Source organism: Anopheles funestus, chromosome 2RL (assembly GCF_943734845.2).
Source record: "Anopheles funestus chromosome 2RL, idAnoFuneDA-416_04, whole genome shotgun sequence".
Lineage (NCBI taxonomy): Eukaryota > Metazoa > Arthropoda > Insecta > Diptera > Culicidae > Anopheles > Anopheles funestus.
This window is the reverse complement of record NC_064598.1, coordinates 52,452,534-52,470,826: the sequence shown is the minus strand read 5'-3', so window position 1 is coordinate 52,470,826 and position 18,293 is coordinate 52,452,534. Positions and strand designations below refer to the sequence as shown.

The following is an 18,293-nucleotide window of genomic DNA, read 5'->3' as shown; positions in this document are numbered from 1 at the left end:
GACAGGGATGATAAAGCAGAGCCAAACAACGGAAAGTTCTTCATTAGTGATATTAGGTATATATGAGTAACACGGAACGAAATATTTGTTGTACATTAAGTTTACTAAGTCTCACGATTTTTGCACGTTTTCGCATTCGCACGTGTTGCGTCATGTATTAACAAAAATATCACACAAACACACTGGTACAAGCGTCCATAAAGGAAACAAAGAAGACGACTGCGCAGAGAGAGAGTTTGTTCGATAAAAACTTCTTAGAAACTTTTTGTATACAAAATCAATTTTGCAATTGTTCCGATATGATGTTTTCTTATCCAAATTCCAGCAATCTTCAACGTTTCCCCTCAAGCAAAGTATAAGTAAAGAAACGGAAGAAGCGATTTAACACTAGCAAATCAGTAAGCGTACATAAATCACTTGCTTACACGAATAACATATGGAATTGGCGAAGGTAGGTTTTTAGTAACAAATTGAACCGATATAGTCACAATGAAAAACAAATGTTTTTTTTTGCACAGGACGATCGAGAGTGGCACGTAAAGCTAGCACACAAACAGGCGCTTGGTGGCGAATGTGCTTTTGAAGGAATGTTGAATAAGTGTGTTTGCTTTTTGCTCTGTGTGGAAATTTTACTGTTGGCAAAAAAAGGGTTCCGGAAGGTATAACGCGGCAGAACATATATGTGCTTAGCATCATGGGCAACGAGCAGCGGAACATACAGATGGTAATATCAACTAAAATCAATAAAAATATCACTAGTCCTAGCTCTATATTCCTTTGCAGCAGCAACAACTTACCGCGGCGGTGGAACACTGCAATTGTAAAAGGTAAGTGTGCATAATACATCGGAATTGTATAGCCGAGTAAAGAAGAAGGGTAAAAAGAAAAGAAAAAAAAAAGAAAACATGAAGAAAGATAGATACAACACGATTGTGGACGTAGAACCGCAACCGAACGGACTGTGTTGACACTAAGTGTCTGCGCTAGCATGTATTTGAAGGGTGTTGATGGATTATATTAAAGTGGAATTTGAAACTAATCTATGAGACTGAACTTTTGAGACAAGGAACATGAGACAGGAGCGATATGAAACGACATGAAGTCAGCAACAAGAGACACAAAACCCGAGTTATCCGAGCGCTAGTAGTTATGTTCAAATGCATTCCATTCCAAATGAGTAAAGGATTTTGAGCTCAAATAAGAGCAACTACGGAACTCTCTACAGGGGAAGATCACTTTCTTGGGTTTTTTTAAAGTAGCACCGTTCTAAAAAGGATAACATTCTCGTGTTGTGTACCTCCGATACCATGACTTACCTGCTGTGATTAGTGCGGGGTCTTAATGGAGCTCCTGACTTCAATTTTGCGTTGGGGTACTGCGACAGATAAGTCATCATGGACTGTTCGTCGATGTTGGGATTCACCATTTCCTCTGGTCGAATTAGCTGACGCACGTTTAGCCAGTCGTCCGCCAGACCCATTGCTTCGGCAGCATTTTGAACCGCGTCTTTCGGATCCCACATCGGCCAATCTGGACAGAGGCCGGGAGCCACCGCGTCTACGAGGGCTCCGACAGCTTTACCATTAGTCCAGTCCGAAGTGAAGTTATTGATGGGTAGATCCGGTACCAGCCGGTGTATCCAGTTCATTAGCCGTTGCTTCGGTGAGGCCCCATTTCCATTAGCCAAGTTGTCTCCATTTTCGTCACCTTCCCACATTGGTAGCGAGATGGAGTAATGCAGAATCAATGTCCAAATCAGACCCATTATCAGCTTCAGCTTACAGTCTACAATGTCAGAAGAATCTGGAAGATGACCGAATGGAAGAGTATTAGCGCAAATATAAAACTTAAGAAAAAATAATAGGCTGTCATAAAATTACTTCTAAGACGTAACTGTTTTTTTCTCTCCAGGACAAACAATGTCTTTGCGATGAAGTTATTCAAGAGAAGTAGTAGTGAAGTATCACTTCATGGCATAGTGTTTAGTTATTTGTTGTAATACATCAGAGCTGGATCAGGAACAACTATTCTGATAATTACCCTGTTCAGGAATACTATAATAAGTCTAGTAAGGCACAGCACGAGACGGGAACTTCCACCCCATTTCCCAACGTACTGCCAGTATACAAACGAGGCTCATCACGTCGATGGATGTGAAACAGACGCTGCGAAACTTTTCGATGTCAGTTCTAGTGAGCTTTACCACCTCAGTAAAATCCTGAACAAATGAAACGCACTGTTGTCTTCGCAAGCGTCTAAAAGAGAAGTAACCCGTGATACTGCTCTCTTGCCGATTCCAATGCTAAATGATCAAAGTTCAAAGTGCCAGGAAGGGATTGAAGAAATACTGTGGGAAGAAGATTTCATAAATTGTAGCTAATATTGAGGTCCTTGATGACTTCTATTATTGATCTAAACTTTAAGGCGGCTGTGATACTGAAGGTTCGGAACGGATAAATTTGTTGAAGAATTTTATATATTTAGATATTTGTGCATGTCATGCAAAGGGGCGGTGGTGTATGTGATAAACGGCGACGGTCCACACGGCAGGACCGGGTATCAAATCCCATTCGGACCGTCCCCCATAGTAAGGACTGACTATCCGGCTACGCGATAAAAATAAGTCTAGTAAGCCAGAAATGGCCCGCGTGACCTTAGAGGTCGTTGAAGCCAACAAGAGAGAGAAAGAGAGAGAGAGACATGTCACGCATTAAAATACCGTGCAAAACAGCAATATGAACGTTGTTCCAGACAAAAACAAGTTAAGCCAAAAATGTTAAGCAGTAAATTAGAAAAAAATATTATAGGGACAGAGCTTTGCCGCACCAAAGCTTGTTTGCACAAAACTTTATACATTAGCAAAATAACATTTTTATGTAAATTTTCGGGCACGTTTTAAAAATACGCACGCACGCCCAAAAAATGGTGTTATATCCGACAACGCGAAGCCAGATAAAACATTAAATTCCTTAGCAAATTATTTTTTAAACATTTGACAACGTAGCAGGTTTGTTTTTAGTTTTCGTTTTTTAGTTTTTAGTTTTTTTTACCGTAGATAACATATAAATAACGAAATATTTTCATAGAAAGGAATTTAAGAAAGCATTTGTTTGCGCAAAGCTCCAAACATCATAGAACTTGTACTTATTAACTTTCAGGAAATGGTGGCAAAAAAAACGTTTAGAACAATCACACAAGGCGCTTAAAGGCAGCTTTCCTTGAAGCCAATGCTAACCACATCGACTGGTGGCATTCATCAACTGTCAAAAAAGGGGCTCAGCATAAAACGCACACATTATTCTGCTATCGGCAGCTGCGAGACCCATCGCGAATTTCCGACGGAACGTTTGGTGTAGTCCGTGGCTTTGCTTATGCTCTTTCGCTGCTCTGTGCATAAATGGATGTGTAGCAGTTTGCGAGAGGATCTCCATCGAAAGCCCAACTTGTTACGGATGTCCGCAGGAAAGCGGTACCGGAAGGAGCAGCAGGAAGGGGCGTAAAGTTTCATCGGCATGCGTTGGCACGTGATCGGTGGAAGCACCGGACACACGTACACACTGACAAGCCAATGCAGAACAACACAGTAAAGGCACTAATTTTCCTTGGAAGCCTGTTTTGCCTATATTTAGCATTTGAGTCATCAAGTCAGGGTTGCCTCTAAGGCCAGCTTTGGTCACTGAGCAACGACTGAACGCTTGTCTTGATAGCAGGAATGCTTTATGCTACATACAAAAAACTGCCCACAATCCGTTCCACGGTCCATACGGCTGGTGATTATGCGAACCAGCAGCACATGATGCAGGGGGCACGAGTCCGGCTTGCGCACTGTGCCCAATTGCAGAACTATGGGCACATAAACAATCGCAATCGTACAGTAAGCATCCCAACACATCGTTGGCGTCGTGGTAAGTGCGATCGAAAGGGAAAGCGATCAAGACTAGTCTGGGCGAGCCATGGAACGTGCTTCACGTGCGTGTCTTTAACAGAATTAACCCTTGAATGTTTTGTTTTATTACGCACAATATAATATCGGTTTGTGTAAAGGGTTTTTTTAGAGAAAAAAATATTTCGATACAGAACTAAAATGTACAGAAAACTAGTGTGATGGGCTATTCTATGCTTTGATGTTTTTTTTTCTTTTTAATCTTAAATGTATCATACATTAATTTGTGAAAATGTTCCCACCCACAAAATATTCAGTTAGAGCTTGCAGAGTTAGCGCATGGGCTGGGGGAAAAAACATTACCAAGTGGGAACCGTAAAAGTGGCCCAACGAATATGCTATTCAGACGCTTTCCACAATTCCCTCGATCTCTGCGGGTGAACGTGTTCGGGATGTACATTTACGGTCTGCTGCACTAGCTGGCGGTGCAAGAGATTTGCCGTTCTCACATTGTAGCGATAACACTCTTGCCAGTGCACTGTCTCACTCAGCAATAATGTTTCCCGTGATGGACTTGCATACTTTACATCATCTTCAATGTTGCAAAAAGGATGCAAATGTACCATGCCAGTTTCCTGTTGCAATCGCTTTGCACACTCTGATTCCTGCCATCAGATTTCCGACACGTTGCTCGTACGTGATCAGAACAGGCGAGGAAACGCTCCTTCGATTACGTCACCGGGCGCCGGCAAAACGGTTCAAGATCAAGTGTAGCTAAGCGCGCGTGTTGTGTTGAGCGAAATATCCCCACAATGCCACGAACGCTAGACGAAGAAGTAGCGAAGCAAGCCGCTAAGCGTCAGACCGGCATCTACATCATCCCCTTCTCCGGGGGCTAAAAAACCTGTTTGAGCGCATCGTTTGCGCTTCGATTGGACGCTGAGTGAGTGAGGGCTGCATCCAAATATGAACGAAATATGTATATATATAAGCCATTCCCGAGCTGCCGATGACTAGACCATAAGCGGCAAGGCCAGCACAAACTGTTGGTCGCTCAGTTGTCGAGCGAGCGAGTTGAGAATCCCAAAATAGTAGAGAAGCTTTATTTTATTGGGTTATGTTACCCTTTTTATCTGTACCCCGTACTTCTGTCATTTCCGATTCAAAACTGTCTTCCTCTTCACTCGTTTTCCCCTACCTCTTCATCGTTTGATGACGAGATCAATTCAATGGAAATTAGTGCAAGTTGGCTGGAACCATACGGGGTGTATTGAGGAGTCGGGGAATGTCGCGCATAAATTTCACGCGTATGCTCACAGACGCGACGACTAACCGCAAGTTTCATGACAGTTTTTGAGCCAAATCGGGAAAAGTTGACCGGTCGGCTTTTTTTACGTTATTCTGGAATGGAACGTTTGGTTGTTTTTACAATGTTTTTGTAGTGAACCAACACATGCATAAAGTTTGTACGAAAGTTGAGTAGCACAATAACATTGTGTGAAGCAAGCAGAGTTAGTTTTACTTTTTCCCTCACTTTGAGCGTTTAATCAATCGATCAAATTCGAACTTATGGGTGCGGGTTTGGAAATGAATGCCATGCCATGCTGCTTAATTTTACGCTCCGCACTGATAAAGATTGATTGTCAATCATAATCTCCGAACCCGCGCTGTGTAAACTTACTCTGGTTTGCAAAACACCATGCAGTTGATTGTGCAGAATATTTATATTACTTGTTTTTGTGTCACCTTAACCAGGATGAAACACACAAACAAACAAAACAAAAAACACCCGATAGCATCATGCAGCTAATGGAGATGTTCGATGGCGTCAGCGGTAGCGCATTTCATCGCATTCGATTAAAAGCCAAAATGACGACATCAACCAAAACCGTTCTGATGAGCCACCATCGTTTCAAAGTTCCCTAAGTGACCTAATGTCTGACTCGTCCGACCGTATCGCGACACCGTGCATTATCGCGGCTGCAAGTGTAAATGGTTTTTTCATTCTTCGTTTACTGATCGTAGCTTGTGTGGTCGAATTCTCACCCGACTCAAGCGGCACGAGTTCGTTAATCTTAACACCACAGATATGTGGTGAACCAATATGTGACGCTCTGCTGGCAAACAGCTCGATCGATACGTGTCTCCACGCCCCACGTAAAACACTTGCGCTTGTGGTGCTGAAGGACAAGAAGGTGCATTTTGTGGAATGCATCAGACGCCGCACCCGTTAAGTGCAGCAAAAAGAGCAGCTATTCAAATAGCCAAGACACTACATGTGATGACTGACTCCGAGCTTGGTTTGAGGTTATGTGCTAATTTGCCAGTTACAGAAAGTTCAGCGATGGTCACTGACTGATAAGGTACTGTGTTGATGTCACCGAAAGCAGATGGATCAATAGACAGATATTGCAAAAAAGTTCGTCTTATTAAAACACAGCGCCGGGGCGGCCCGGTGGTGCATGTGAAAAACGGCGCCCGTCCACACGGCAGGGACCGGGTTCAAATCCCATCCGGGCCGTCTCCCCGTAGCATGGACTGACTATCCTGCTACGTGGTAAAATAAGTCTTGATACGGCCAGGCCGTTCTAACCGAGCAAAAAAAAAAAAAAAAATAAAATAAAATAAAACACAGCGCCATATTAATTTTTATCGGAAAATCAAAATGTCGACTAAGGTTTTTTAGACGTATATAAAATTTTTATTCAGCGATATACTAGCGATACTCGTCAGGTGAGAGACAGTTAGAGTTAAAACATACAATTAAAAATATGGTACATATGTGACCGGATTGAGGATCACGAATGACAGTAACATCTTCGCTTCCCTCCTTTCTAGCATTTGAATGAACTGTACTTAACCATTTTGTAAATATAAGCGTTTACTCATCGCTTTAACTTGCAGTCAGTTAAAGTTTATGACCATGATGTGCATTCCGACAAGTTTGAAGCATTCGACCGCATTTTCTTTAATTGCTTCGAAGCCATACCGAACACCAACAGGACGAGTGTCAATGAGCCAAACAACCGGTTACCAAAGGTGTGCGAATAATTCGTTTTTCTTCGACAGTTTGATTATTACCTTTTTTCCTTTGATTCATTCTTTACCCTGTTTCATTGAGGCTTTCTCTAACTGACGAGCTATAATGGACATCATGTTGGTAACCGGAGAGGACAAATTTACGACGCTTCGGTCTAAAGTCGGCCACAATCACCCGTATATGTAAGTGTCCGCAAAGCGCTTAGTTTCGCTCGATTCACTGCCTAGTGAAGCGATAAAACGCACAACTAATTAACCGAGTTATTTGTAAAACAACTTTGCCACCGTCACGCCATCTTCGCCACGAGTCTTGCATTTCTTGCCACTGCCACACGTGTGGTTTTAGGCAGACAATTCCGTAAACGATCACGACCAATATGACACACTTGCTCTTAACTGTAATCTCCTTAGTGTAGCGGCATCGTACCATCATGTTCCCGGCTTTGAGAAAGTGCAACTGTACATCAATCGGCGCTGCAAATTTTTATTTGCAAACAGATGAAGAAGAATGAAAAAAATGTCGTCCCGAGTTCGTTGTCGCCGGTTCGTTGAAGTCTAACATTAGACAGTGCGAACGTACCACGACCAAGGTCCCCAATGTTTTCTTGCTTTGAATAAAAACAACACAGTGTGCGCACACATACAAACGGCAGCCAAAGTTGGCCAAACCGCAAAAACGAACGCTAAACGCCACGAAAATGCCGACAGAAAGAACAGCTTGCAAAATGCTTCTTCAATGCCCGAAAACTGTGCGGACTGTGTTTCCTTCCCTTTTTTGTTTTGCACTAAACTTCTCTACCCCATGGCCGTGGTTGGATTGCGTGCGAAGCTGTTGAATGTGAACGAAACAAACCAGCCTGTTTGTTATTATACTCTTTTGGTGGATGGTTTTGCCCTGCCACTGTCGTGGTGGTAGTATTGCTACGGAAAGCAGCACATCATTCCGGTACCTTTAGGATCGCCACCCACCTTCGTTGTGGCCATCATCACCGTCACCACCGTTGGGCAAAAGCTGTAGCAGCAACAGTTTGCATGGCGCATTGTATGTGCGGCGGCATCTAGTGTTCCGTCGCATGGTTCTTTCGAATTTGACTTCGTCCCAATATCATGTTGTTCTTATTCTTTGCCGGTCCCATCTTCGCGTTCTCTCTTTGGAATTTTTTACGGAAGAATCGTTTTACTCTTGTTCGACTCGACACGAAAAGATGAACCACTCAATAATGAAATTTCTGCCAGGGAGGGCGGGAGGTTGGCATACTTGCAAACGCACGTGGAAGATGCGCTCAAACAGGTTGGGACCGTCCGTGCAGCAGGCACTGTTTGCAACATTCGCACTTGGGACTACTTCATCGCCGGATCCACCCAAGGTGCTTGTCTGTTCACTTAACAGAAACCAAAAAAAACAGAACGCTACAAAACGCACCCGAAAAAAGAGACGCGACGAGCATAACAATGTTAAATGGAGAAGTTTTGCGTTATTTTAATTTTGTTTTTCCTCAAAGCTCTCTATGTGCTCTGCACCAAGTCATAAGTGTGTAAGCAGCCATGGAGCTTTGGCAATAAATTTGCCAGAAAGGTTGATCGTGGATTTCCCAACACTTAAAACACAAAAGTATGCGGAGTGTGCGTATTATATCGTACTCGTTTTGTGCCCAATCTGATGCGCAATCAGCATTGAGGATGTTAATTAATGATACACACTGGTGAAATGAGTTACGCTTTATCGGTACAAACTTATGCCCTCAAAAAAACAAACGGTTTGTGTACATTTGAAATACTTACCGATGTTGACAATTTTGATACCCTCCACCTCGAGGAACTTGAGCGCAACGGACACATTCTCCAGCTTCTGGCTACGGAAGGTGGGCCGCTTATTGTGTTTGCTCATGCGCTTCTGTGACAGGACCTCGATTAGCGCGATCAGTCGCAAACCGTCGGACAGATCGCTCTCGAGATTGGCAATTGTTTGGTTGATGATCTTCAGGTGCTCATTGGCCCAGCGCGTGAACGTGTTTTGCTGTATTCGCTTCCACTGCGCGTCTTCGGCCAGGTCTCGTTCCGCTTCCATCTCGGCCTCCTCGTCCGCGTCCGGATCGTCGTAGTTGCGCGGTTGCTGCTGCTGTTGCAGTTCCTGGTAGTACTGCGGGGTGCCCTACCAAATCGAACCCAAATTTTAACGGGGTGAACGCAAAACATGATAACAACAATCATCCACATGGAAAAAAGGGGAAGACAAAAAAGGTAGAAAGAGAACTATTAGCACAAGCATTTTTTTTACAATTTTCGGTTGTATTCTGGGACAGAAAGGGGGAAAAGAATTAGCGTTGCTCTGCGGGGAACATATATGCATAAAAGTTACAGACGGGAGTACAAAGAAAAGTGGCAGTAATGTCGTTGCATGATCGTTAGGGGTGTATGCATTGGCGGCATTTTTTATATTATCCTGTGGATGGCGTCGGTTTATTGGGATATGGCGGAGGACTTGATAATTTATAGCTTTTTGCTAGCTTTTAATCGACAATTCGGTAAAGCAGGGTGTAGCAGGACTGTTGTGAATTGTCTGAGTATTTTTCCAGTTTGTGTTCATGTTTTGGAGGGAATTCGGTTTGTCCTACTGGTGAACCTGTTTTATATTTTGATTTTAATATCATTGTTAGTAAACTGGTCCACTTATACATTGTGTTACAAAGTTGGTACAAAGTTGCTTTAATTGCAAACAAGATGTCGTTTGCACTGTTCTAAGGATTCGTAATTGAACAAAGATCATAAAAAGACACGAATGGATTGATGTAAATTAAATATGATTCTACATCCTGTATGAGACAGTTTATAGTTGACTCTATTGAAGGAATGTATGACGAATCCGAACCATTCAGGCTACTGATTCATAAATGCAAGAGCTTGACACAGCTTTGAAAACAAACTTTGTAAGTTGAGTTGAGTTGAGTCATGCACTTTTCTCAAAACCATCCTACAAATAAATGTTAATTCGAATAAGGATCGAAACAAACCTTAATGATTCAACGGTTTATTTGCCCACAGATGATCAAATAACTGAATCAGGTATGTTCAAACTTTACTTGTTACCCGTAACCCGCTTGCTTTAACGTCTAATATTTGTGGCCCTGAAAGACTTATATGTATTATCGGGATTTTGCAGAACCGTTACGATAAGACATTATACTATTGACCATGTATCTCTGGTCGATGATCGATGAGTTTGTAAATAAATATTTATTCCTATCTTTCGAACTGCACAATCAATTCGGTTTATCGCTACAACTTTCGCGTCGCTTATATGACCGACTTTACGCTACAGGTTTTGAACGGGTGATGGTTAATTTTTTGTTGAACTGTATCCACGGCCGAGTGTATATTTTTGTGATACAAAAAAAGACTCCAAACTACAGAAGGTGTGAGGCTTGGATCACCTTTTTTTTGTGCCACCATGATTTCAACCTCTGGTGTTTTCTTTTCTTTCCTGCTTTCAGTGTCCCTCTTTCTTAAGATCTTGGTTCTTCTTTTATGGGAAGCGTTCCCATGCTATTTTGACTATAATTCACTTTGTTCCGGTACACCCGATGTTTTGAGGGGAGCTCAACCAACGCAAACCGTTGGTGGTTGTGTGGTTCCGCATTTAAACACCGAAAAATTGACACTGGAGCAAACCTGACCTCTGAAGAGGTGAGTGTTTTTGGTGAAGAAATCTAGCTCAGAATACATTTCGAGCTTTCCATGGCTCAGCAATTTATGCTCGACAAAAACGAGCACTAATTAAACCAACGAAGCCATGCTAACCGTTGTTGTTCTAAAGAAGCCACCGTGGCAAGTGGGGAATACACAATGTTGAAGGTGGTAAACTTTTTATTTTGCCATACACTGTACACGATGGTTGTTCAACAGCTCCCACAGATTCCGATCACATTTTGTTCATCTCTTCGCACTATGGTGTAAGTGCGTGTGCGTATGTGTGTAAGAATATACGTTTTTATTGTCCTCCCCATTCGTGATCCTGTTCTCGATGGCTGCGAGCAGTGCCCGAGATGGGACAGAACCGACTGCGACCGGTGGACACAGTATTAAAGAGTATTGGAGCCACACACGTAAGCCCACGGATCACTGCGAGAAAATAAAAACTCAAACCGAAAGGGCCGTTCTTTATCTTTCACTTTCTCGAACCTTTTACATCAGACGAATTCTTCCCGTATTCGGTGGCTTTCAGCTTCCCGCCGAAGATCGAGCCGTCTCTTGTTTCTCTTTGCTACATTTATACGAGCCACAAACACATGCACACGTCTCGGAAATAAATTTTGCTCTCTGTGTTCACCGGTAATCACGTTTTTGTGGCCCACCTAGAATGGATTTGTAAGTTCCGTGGCATTTTATCTCACTGCAGCTTTCTTTTGCTTGATTTTAGTCTGTTGCACCAGGCACAATCTGTAATCACTTGAGATGGGGCTCTGTCAGTGCCACCTTCTTGCGCCACCAGATCACTTTGGTTCACCGGCAAGTAGTATGTGTTTGTTTACCTTTAAGACAGCTGCCGCCACGCAGATTGTTGATGTTTTCAGTGGCTGATAAAAAGCGATTCACCTGCTTCTGGGCACAGAAGAGATACCACACACATACAGGAGAAGAAAACAAACAAAAAACAACACAAATGGCACTAGTAACAACCACCGTACTAAGCTGCGCAATCGAGCGGTATTGATTGGACAACAATGACCAGGATTGATGATAGCACCACCAGCAGCAATGGTTCAGGTCGTAAACGCGCCTCAGCGCAGAAAGAAACGCTCGCGGGCTTCGGAATGCGGGCGTACGTCTAGCCAAGTGCGTCGGTTCGCGCTGCGCGGCTCGTTTTGAATGAAGAAGAGAGAGCAGAGAGCATAATAACAGCCATCAGGCTGCAAGATACCATCACACAATGGGCAACGGTTATACAGAAGACGGGTTTAAAATCGTACATATTTAACCAATCATATATGACTATATGTTTACAAGCACATAGTTTTCATGTTCATCAAGTTTAGTTCTAGGTTTGCGAAACAAAACAATTCTTTTGTAAAACAGTTGCATTTTCAAAAAAATGCATTACATATCATCAATGATGGTCGGCTTTTATATAGGTGTGTTTGAAACGTTACTGGAATATGACATACATAAACATAGCCCAATTTCAAGATAATATTTGAAAAATTAAAAAAAAAAAAAAAAAACAAAATAATAATAATATTGCCCAAATGTAAGAAACGCATGCTACCGATGTTTAAACATTTGTTTGCCCATAGTGCGTTCTCACCCAAAGGCTTTGGTCAGCATTCGTTTTATTTTGCCATTTCCGGACCTCAGGTTCCTTCATTCCTCAGGTTTCATCCATAAGCGAATGTTGTCGGCTTGTAGGGAAAATCACGCACAATAGTTGACAAAGAAATGTGCTGGTTTGCTAGTTTGCTTGTTAGATTGAAGAAATAAATATATGCATTCGATTGTTACGATAAGCGTGAGGAAAAACCTTCTAGAAATTATATAACACAGATTTTGTAATATAAGCTAGCTATTTTGAGAATTAAGTATTCTGATCTTTTACCAAATAAACCACAAAAACTTTTTTTTTTATTATTTGAGGTGAATTATTTGTGTATTATTGAGGTGTAATAAGTGGTATGTATGTATCAATCAATATATTTAAAAAATATATTTTTTTACTTTAATTTAGACTTTAACTTTCTCACTGTGTACAGCTAAGGAACAATTTGGTCGAAGATACACTAGACGATCATTTGAAACCAACTGACTTATTAGCATATTGATTTAAAATTTTAGATTTCCAGATGGTTGTCTTGGTTTTCTTTCTGCATTTTTGATAAATTGATATGTAGCATAAAAAGCTGATATTTTTAAGGCAAACTTATATAAATTTTCCAGTATTTATTACATCTCCTTCAAAATGAGTAATTTATTAAAAAAAATTTAAAATTAATTAAATTGCACATCTCAACTCAATAAAACAATCAAATAGCAGTTTTCCCAAGTTTGCCTATGAATATTGATAAATCGTTTTCTTGTGTGACCGTTAATCATGATCGTTGGCGTAACCACTGTGATCCGATCATTCAACTCTTTTCAGTTTCATGCTGCACAACACGTGTACACTGCATAGCGCATAAACGAGCAAAATTGTGATCGTATATTATCACTTTCCCATCATTTTTGTACGCATCTGATTTTTTGTAATTTTATGCTTTATTGTTCATATTTAGACAATTAAATTATTTTAAACTTTGCAGAGAAAAATGTACAGAATTTTCTGGAAAAACAAAACAATTGGCTTGCCTTTGTGTTAATTTGTATAGTAAGTGTAATTTTCAGGGAGATAATAGAAATGGGGTGGCCGTGATATAAGTGGTATGGAATTGAAACTATCATTTTATCTTATCAGTTTGAATGAAAATAACTGTTTGTTTTAATGGAAATTTAAATAGTTACTTTTCATTGGTTGGAGAAAGAAATGTCTCCCAACCCATGTGAACCCATTTCAGTCACAAATAGTTATAAGCAATGGGCTAGGCCTTCTAAATAAATAAAAACAAACTAGTTAACATAAAAGTAATTAGTGTATAATGCGTTTCGGAAATCAGAAGTCTTAGGTTTGAGTATGCTCTGAACCTAAACTGGATGTATCGATGAATTAATTGTTCTTCTTGGCGTATCTACTGCGTAATTCTTGCCATATGGCTTTTTTCTTTGCTTCTTAAGAACGGCCAGGCCGTATCAAGCCTTGCTATACCGAATTTTGTGGGAGCGGTTCGGATACAATTCGTTATCAGTCCTGAAGTGTTATTTATTGTCGCCGCCATTACGTGTACAAGCAGGACGCCTTACGATTAATATCCCTTTATAAATTGAATATTATCCCAATTATCACCGAGTTCATTCGAAATGTTTGTTCATACATACAGGAAAGTCTATTCGGCTAAATAATTTATCAAAAACGATATATCTAGCTTGAACTTTTTGTGTTATAATTATCAACTGTATTTTCCTATCAATTCAATTTAATATTTTGATAGAAAAATCAAATGTTTCCAATACTCACCACTGAATGATAGACTTCTGGTCTGCGTTTTCACACCACGTGAAGTAATGGTGGAACAAAGTTATTGTTTTTCTAATGAAACATAACAAACGGTTCATCTTTCGGACACCTACGCATGTCCTTCGCTGTCAGTTGGGATTGTGTTTTAAGGCGACCCCTCATTCGACACGTAGTAGCTGCATATTTTGCGACTAACAACCAGGACGCAGATGGTGTTTTCGTTTTTGTAATCATTTCGCGTGTTACTCACGATGGTGATTCAATAAAAAGCACACGAAACGTTGAACCATTCGGTGATTTTTCCTTTAGTGTGTTGTGTTGTTGCCGAAAATACGGCGAGCAGCTGATTCACATCTTACGAGGATGTATACAGCCGAAATGTTTCCATCAGAAAAGTGGCCAGAGAGGGTGGGAGCAAGGTGGGAAACGTCTGCATTTACTGGGAAGAGGCATTTAAATGATGAGTGTGTCCAACACAAATATTAGTATCTAGTTTCCAAAAAAACCTTTCAGGAAAACATTCAATCTAGGCAATATGCGTTTTGTCTGACTGCATTGATGTGTGAGTGATCTTTTCTATCTGATCGATCTATGCCGAAATCACCCAAATGTGGCATTGAGTTGCGATGTTTCAATTTTTAATATAGTAAATTCGATTATTATTTATGATTTTCATCCATTCAACACTAGAACTACCGGAGCAGTCATTTTGACTGAAACGCTTCATTAACATCATATTATTTTATGGGGTTAAACAATCCTAAGGTAGTTGAAACATGAATTTTACATGTCTATTCTATAGTTCGATCTCCAATATACAATAAAATATAATTTACAACTCTTTAAAATTATTTAAAAATTAACCAGGAGCGAAAAAAGCTTAAAACCCTTAGTAGATAGTTCTAGAGTTAATTATTTGAAAAGTATAGTGTATGCAAAACGAAACACTGTTCGAAATACATAGGCTTACTACTAAATGTTAAATTTAGAGCCACTTGAAAGCTTGTCAATAGTTTGTCGCAAAAAGCTTTGAAACCAATTATTTAGGTAGTGTTTAATGTCTAACGTTATTAGGAAGTCTTGTCTTTGTATAAATGAAGATTAGTTCAATTATTATCCTTTTTTGTTTAAAAATGATGATAAGTCCCACCTCATACCCCAATATAGGTTTGGGCATAGGGAGAGAAGATTGATCGCCAATGAATATCGTAATGACTTTGCTAAAATGCAAGGAAATCTATAGACTCCTTAGGTATCCCTAGATTGTCCACCTCTCCGCGCGCGTGTCTCAAACTATGTTGTCTCTTATATTTTTTTTAAAATATTGCTTATAGAAAAATTATATACTTATATAATGATAAGTATATAATACCTATATAAATTATAAGTAAATAATGTTTCGAACTCCTTATTGCTTAACTAACACGCCTTAACAATGGCTGCAAACAAAGCGAATGTAATTTATCACATTTTTATCGCAGCCAATAAGCAGAAAAATGGATATTAATAGAAAATTTCCAGTATTTTTTTGGTGATAAATTTTCGTCACGAAATAAGCGAAGCCAATCCAATCAATTTAAATTTGCTTTAACCGCAACTGTTGGGCAGATTGGTGTATTAGTAATATTGGAATATACCTGCACTTGAACGTCCATTTTATCGGCGAAACTGGTACTTCTGTCGTAATACAGGAAGATGTGAAGTATCTGGGTGAAGGATTCGAGTAGTGACGGTATTCGGCGATCTACTCTGATGCAGATTGCTTCAGAAGTGGTGTTTGTGGAAAGAGTGGATCTTGTTGGTGGTGGTAGTCGTGGTTTACTTTCTTGCCCTGCTCGGCTCGGGTTCTAATCACTTGAGCCGATGCTCTACACTCTAAGCATTACACTAATTACACTGTTGTTTGAATGATTCACGCTTCGTGAAGGTCGTTCGCCGGCACGTGTTTGTGTGTGATGCAGTACCCGAAAATAGTCGTGTTATTATTTTGTTTACATGAAAGTATCTGCAGGATGCGCTCTTTTTCACAATTAATCACACGGTTGGATAAAAATAAACAGCAATCAATCTGAAGAAGAAGTGGGAAACCAAAAGAAAAAAAAAAACAGAAACATGCTATCACTACACAATGAAACACATGTCACGTGTTTTAAGCTCAGCCAAGAGCACAAAAATGCACAAGATAATCATGTAATGTGAACAAAATGTTGTATATGCGATTAAAAAAAAAAAAGGATCAGACACGACGGAGCATTACGCAGGCGAGGGCATTGTTTTTCACCGCCCACACAAACGTTGGTGATGTTAGACCTGTTCCGGAACATTCGTAAATTCCCCGTTTAATATCCATCGGGCGAGCCAGGAAGGCATATATTTAGTCTGTGAAACGGTTATACTATTAACAACGCACTCTCACATACACACGTACAACTACACACAGCATCACCAACAACTTAGCACCACAACCGTGGGTGGGAAAACAGATATACGGAAAAGGAAGAGTAGAAGGATAATTTACAACCTTTCAGTTCGGAGGTGCGTTTTCGCGATGAGTATTGCGCGATGCTTGCTGGTTTGCACTGATCGTTGATCTTCGCAGGCAATTCTTTAATCATTTACCAGTTCGTTCCTACAATTCGACACATTGAACACATTATGGAGCACCGTTTCGGTAGTATCAGAAATGAAGTGCACTTGATGAGACGATCGTTTCAAAATTTCTTGTTATTGAATCCTCTGAAAGCACTGGTAAAAAAAACACTCACGCTTCTACTGTGTCAGGTGAATGAAAGTGCACGCGATTCACTGTACAACACAACACCCATACCCGGCTACGATCAACACTTGTCTGACGTTTCCATTACAATCCTAAGCGCAGGGGACAGAAGATGGTGGTGCATGGTTTAAAAATAGCTCAACCACTCTATTCAACCGTACAGCTTGCTGGTAACTTCCTTCTTGAAGATCTCGAGACGACCCTCGCAATAAACGGATCTACACTTAAGCGATCGCGATCGTGAATGAATCATGGGATGGTTTATTGAAAGCCAGCTATCTTTTTCACCGCGTTTTAATGTTCACAGCATTGTAACAGATCAATAGGAGCGATAAATTTACGCATCTACCGTACAATTTAGTTTTACCTTGTTGGCAAAAGAGTAACGAACAAATATAAAAAAGATAAGAAACAGGTGAGAGACAGTGCAGTTGCATCCAATTACAAGACATGATGCATATGACTTACGGAAAGGGATTCTATTTTTGGAAAAAAACGATTGTCTAAGATGCATGAGAATTGAATGAGAATTGGTGGCGATGTTGTTTTTTACTTTCGTGTTTCCTGCACTTTCAGTGGCTCACAGATGTGTAGCAAGTGTCACTTACGGTCATTAGCTTTCTTTGGTAGACATTGTTTATATGTCTAGAACGATTTCGCGCCATGACTGAGGATTCGAAGAAATTAAAAAAATCTTCGAAATCAATTCGTGCCCATAGTTTGACTTGTGTTGTTCTGATTGATCTTTCTTCGAACATTTTTGCAATTGATTAACGAAATACTAGTTATGAATTGTCTTATGCATTTTAAATGAAAATCCACCTCAAACCTTCAATCAATCGTAAACGAGAAACAAACTCTTCCTGCATAATGATCACTTGCCATAAAATATTCTACATTTCACACCGTGATGTTTCAAGTTCACAATGATCTTCTTGGCTACTTCTGTCAGTTCTCCAAGTATCGCAATTCTCACTCCATGCTTCGTTTCAACGCTCGTAACTTGTCCACGGTATTGCGTGCCGGACAGTAACGTGTACGAACCGTTGCCAAATAACAGCTGCCCCTGGTATCGTCGTCATATGCCAGAAAATATGTCAATGCTAAGCGTTTTTCGGGTGCCAAATTGGATCAACCTTTCCTGCCGTACGCTGGGCCTTATTCTCCCCGTTCGTTTGTCTGTCTAGGGTTGGAGATTTTGTCATTCGGCCTCAAATCTCAGATGTCGGATGGTAAGCATTGGGGAGTTTCTGCTTTTCCCCGCTTTTCTAGTCTGCTGCCATGGTTTTTTTGTCCACCAAAATATTCTGCTCTATACCTTCCGTGCTCGGTTCTCAATATATTCCGTATACTAAAGGCACACGCTCGCGCAAATAGCAGAACGGAAAAACAAACAAACATTTGTGAGCACATAAAATTGTGAACAACTGTGCACGAATACTTTGCGCATGAGCATGCGTATGTATGCGTGCAATACACGGCGTTTCTGTTTAGTG

General features: G+C 40.6%; 2 protein-coding genes across 14 annotated transcripts in view; one reads left to right on the top strand and one right to left on the bottom strand.

Moving 5' to 3' along the window:
* LOC125760775 (uncharacterized) overlaps window positions 1-18,293 on the top strand; it is a 122,155-nt gene that overhangs the window by 37,211 nt on the left and 66,651 nt on the right. Inside the window, exons 1-3 of one of the 2 annotated variants that reach the window (XM_049421241.1) lie at window positions 41-451; window positions 519-724; window positions 784-827. The gene's annotated coding sequence lies outside the window, so the exon portion shown is untranslated. Of the gene's footprint in view, window positions 1-40; window positions 725-783; window positions 828-18,293 lie in introns of those variants that run through there. The other variant, XM_049421240.1, reaches the window with a different exon arrangement.
* LOC125760768 (filamin-A) overlaps window positions 1-18,293 on the bottom strand; it is a 53,898-nt gene that overhangs the window by 34,888 nt on the left and 717 nt on the right. For 3 of the 12 annotated variants that reach the window (XM_049421205.1, XM_049421202.1, XM_049421204.1), the window contains exons 2-5: window positions 15,659-16,089; window positions 8,705-9,074; window positions 1,317-1,803; window positions 798-812 (exon numbers count right to left, since the gene is read on the bottom strand). In XM_049421205.1, coding sequence (XP_049277162.1) covers window positions 798-812; window positions 1,317-1,803; window positions 8,705-9,074; window positions 15,659-15,676 — 890 coding nt within the window. In that variant the 5' untranslated portion in view covers window positions 15,677-16,089. Of the gene's footprint in view, window positions 1-797; window positions 813-1,316; window positions 1,804-8,704; window positions 9,075-11,451; window positions 11,864-15,658; window positions 16,090-16,542; window positions 16,735-16,786; window positions 16,890-18,293 lie in introns of those variants that run through there. The other 9 variants (XM_049421200.1, XM_049421211.1, XM_049421201.1 and 6 more) reach the window with 7 other exon arrangements.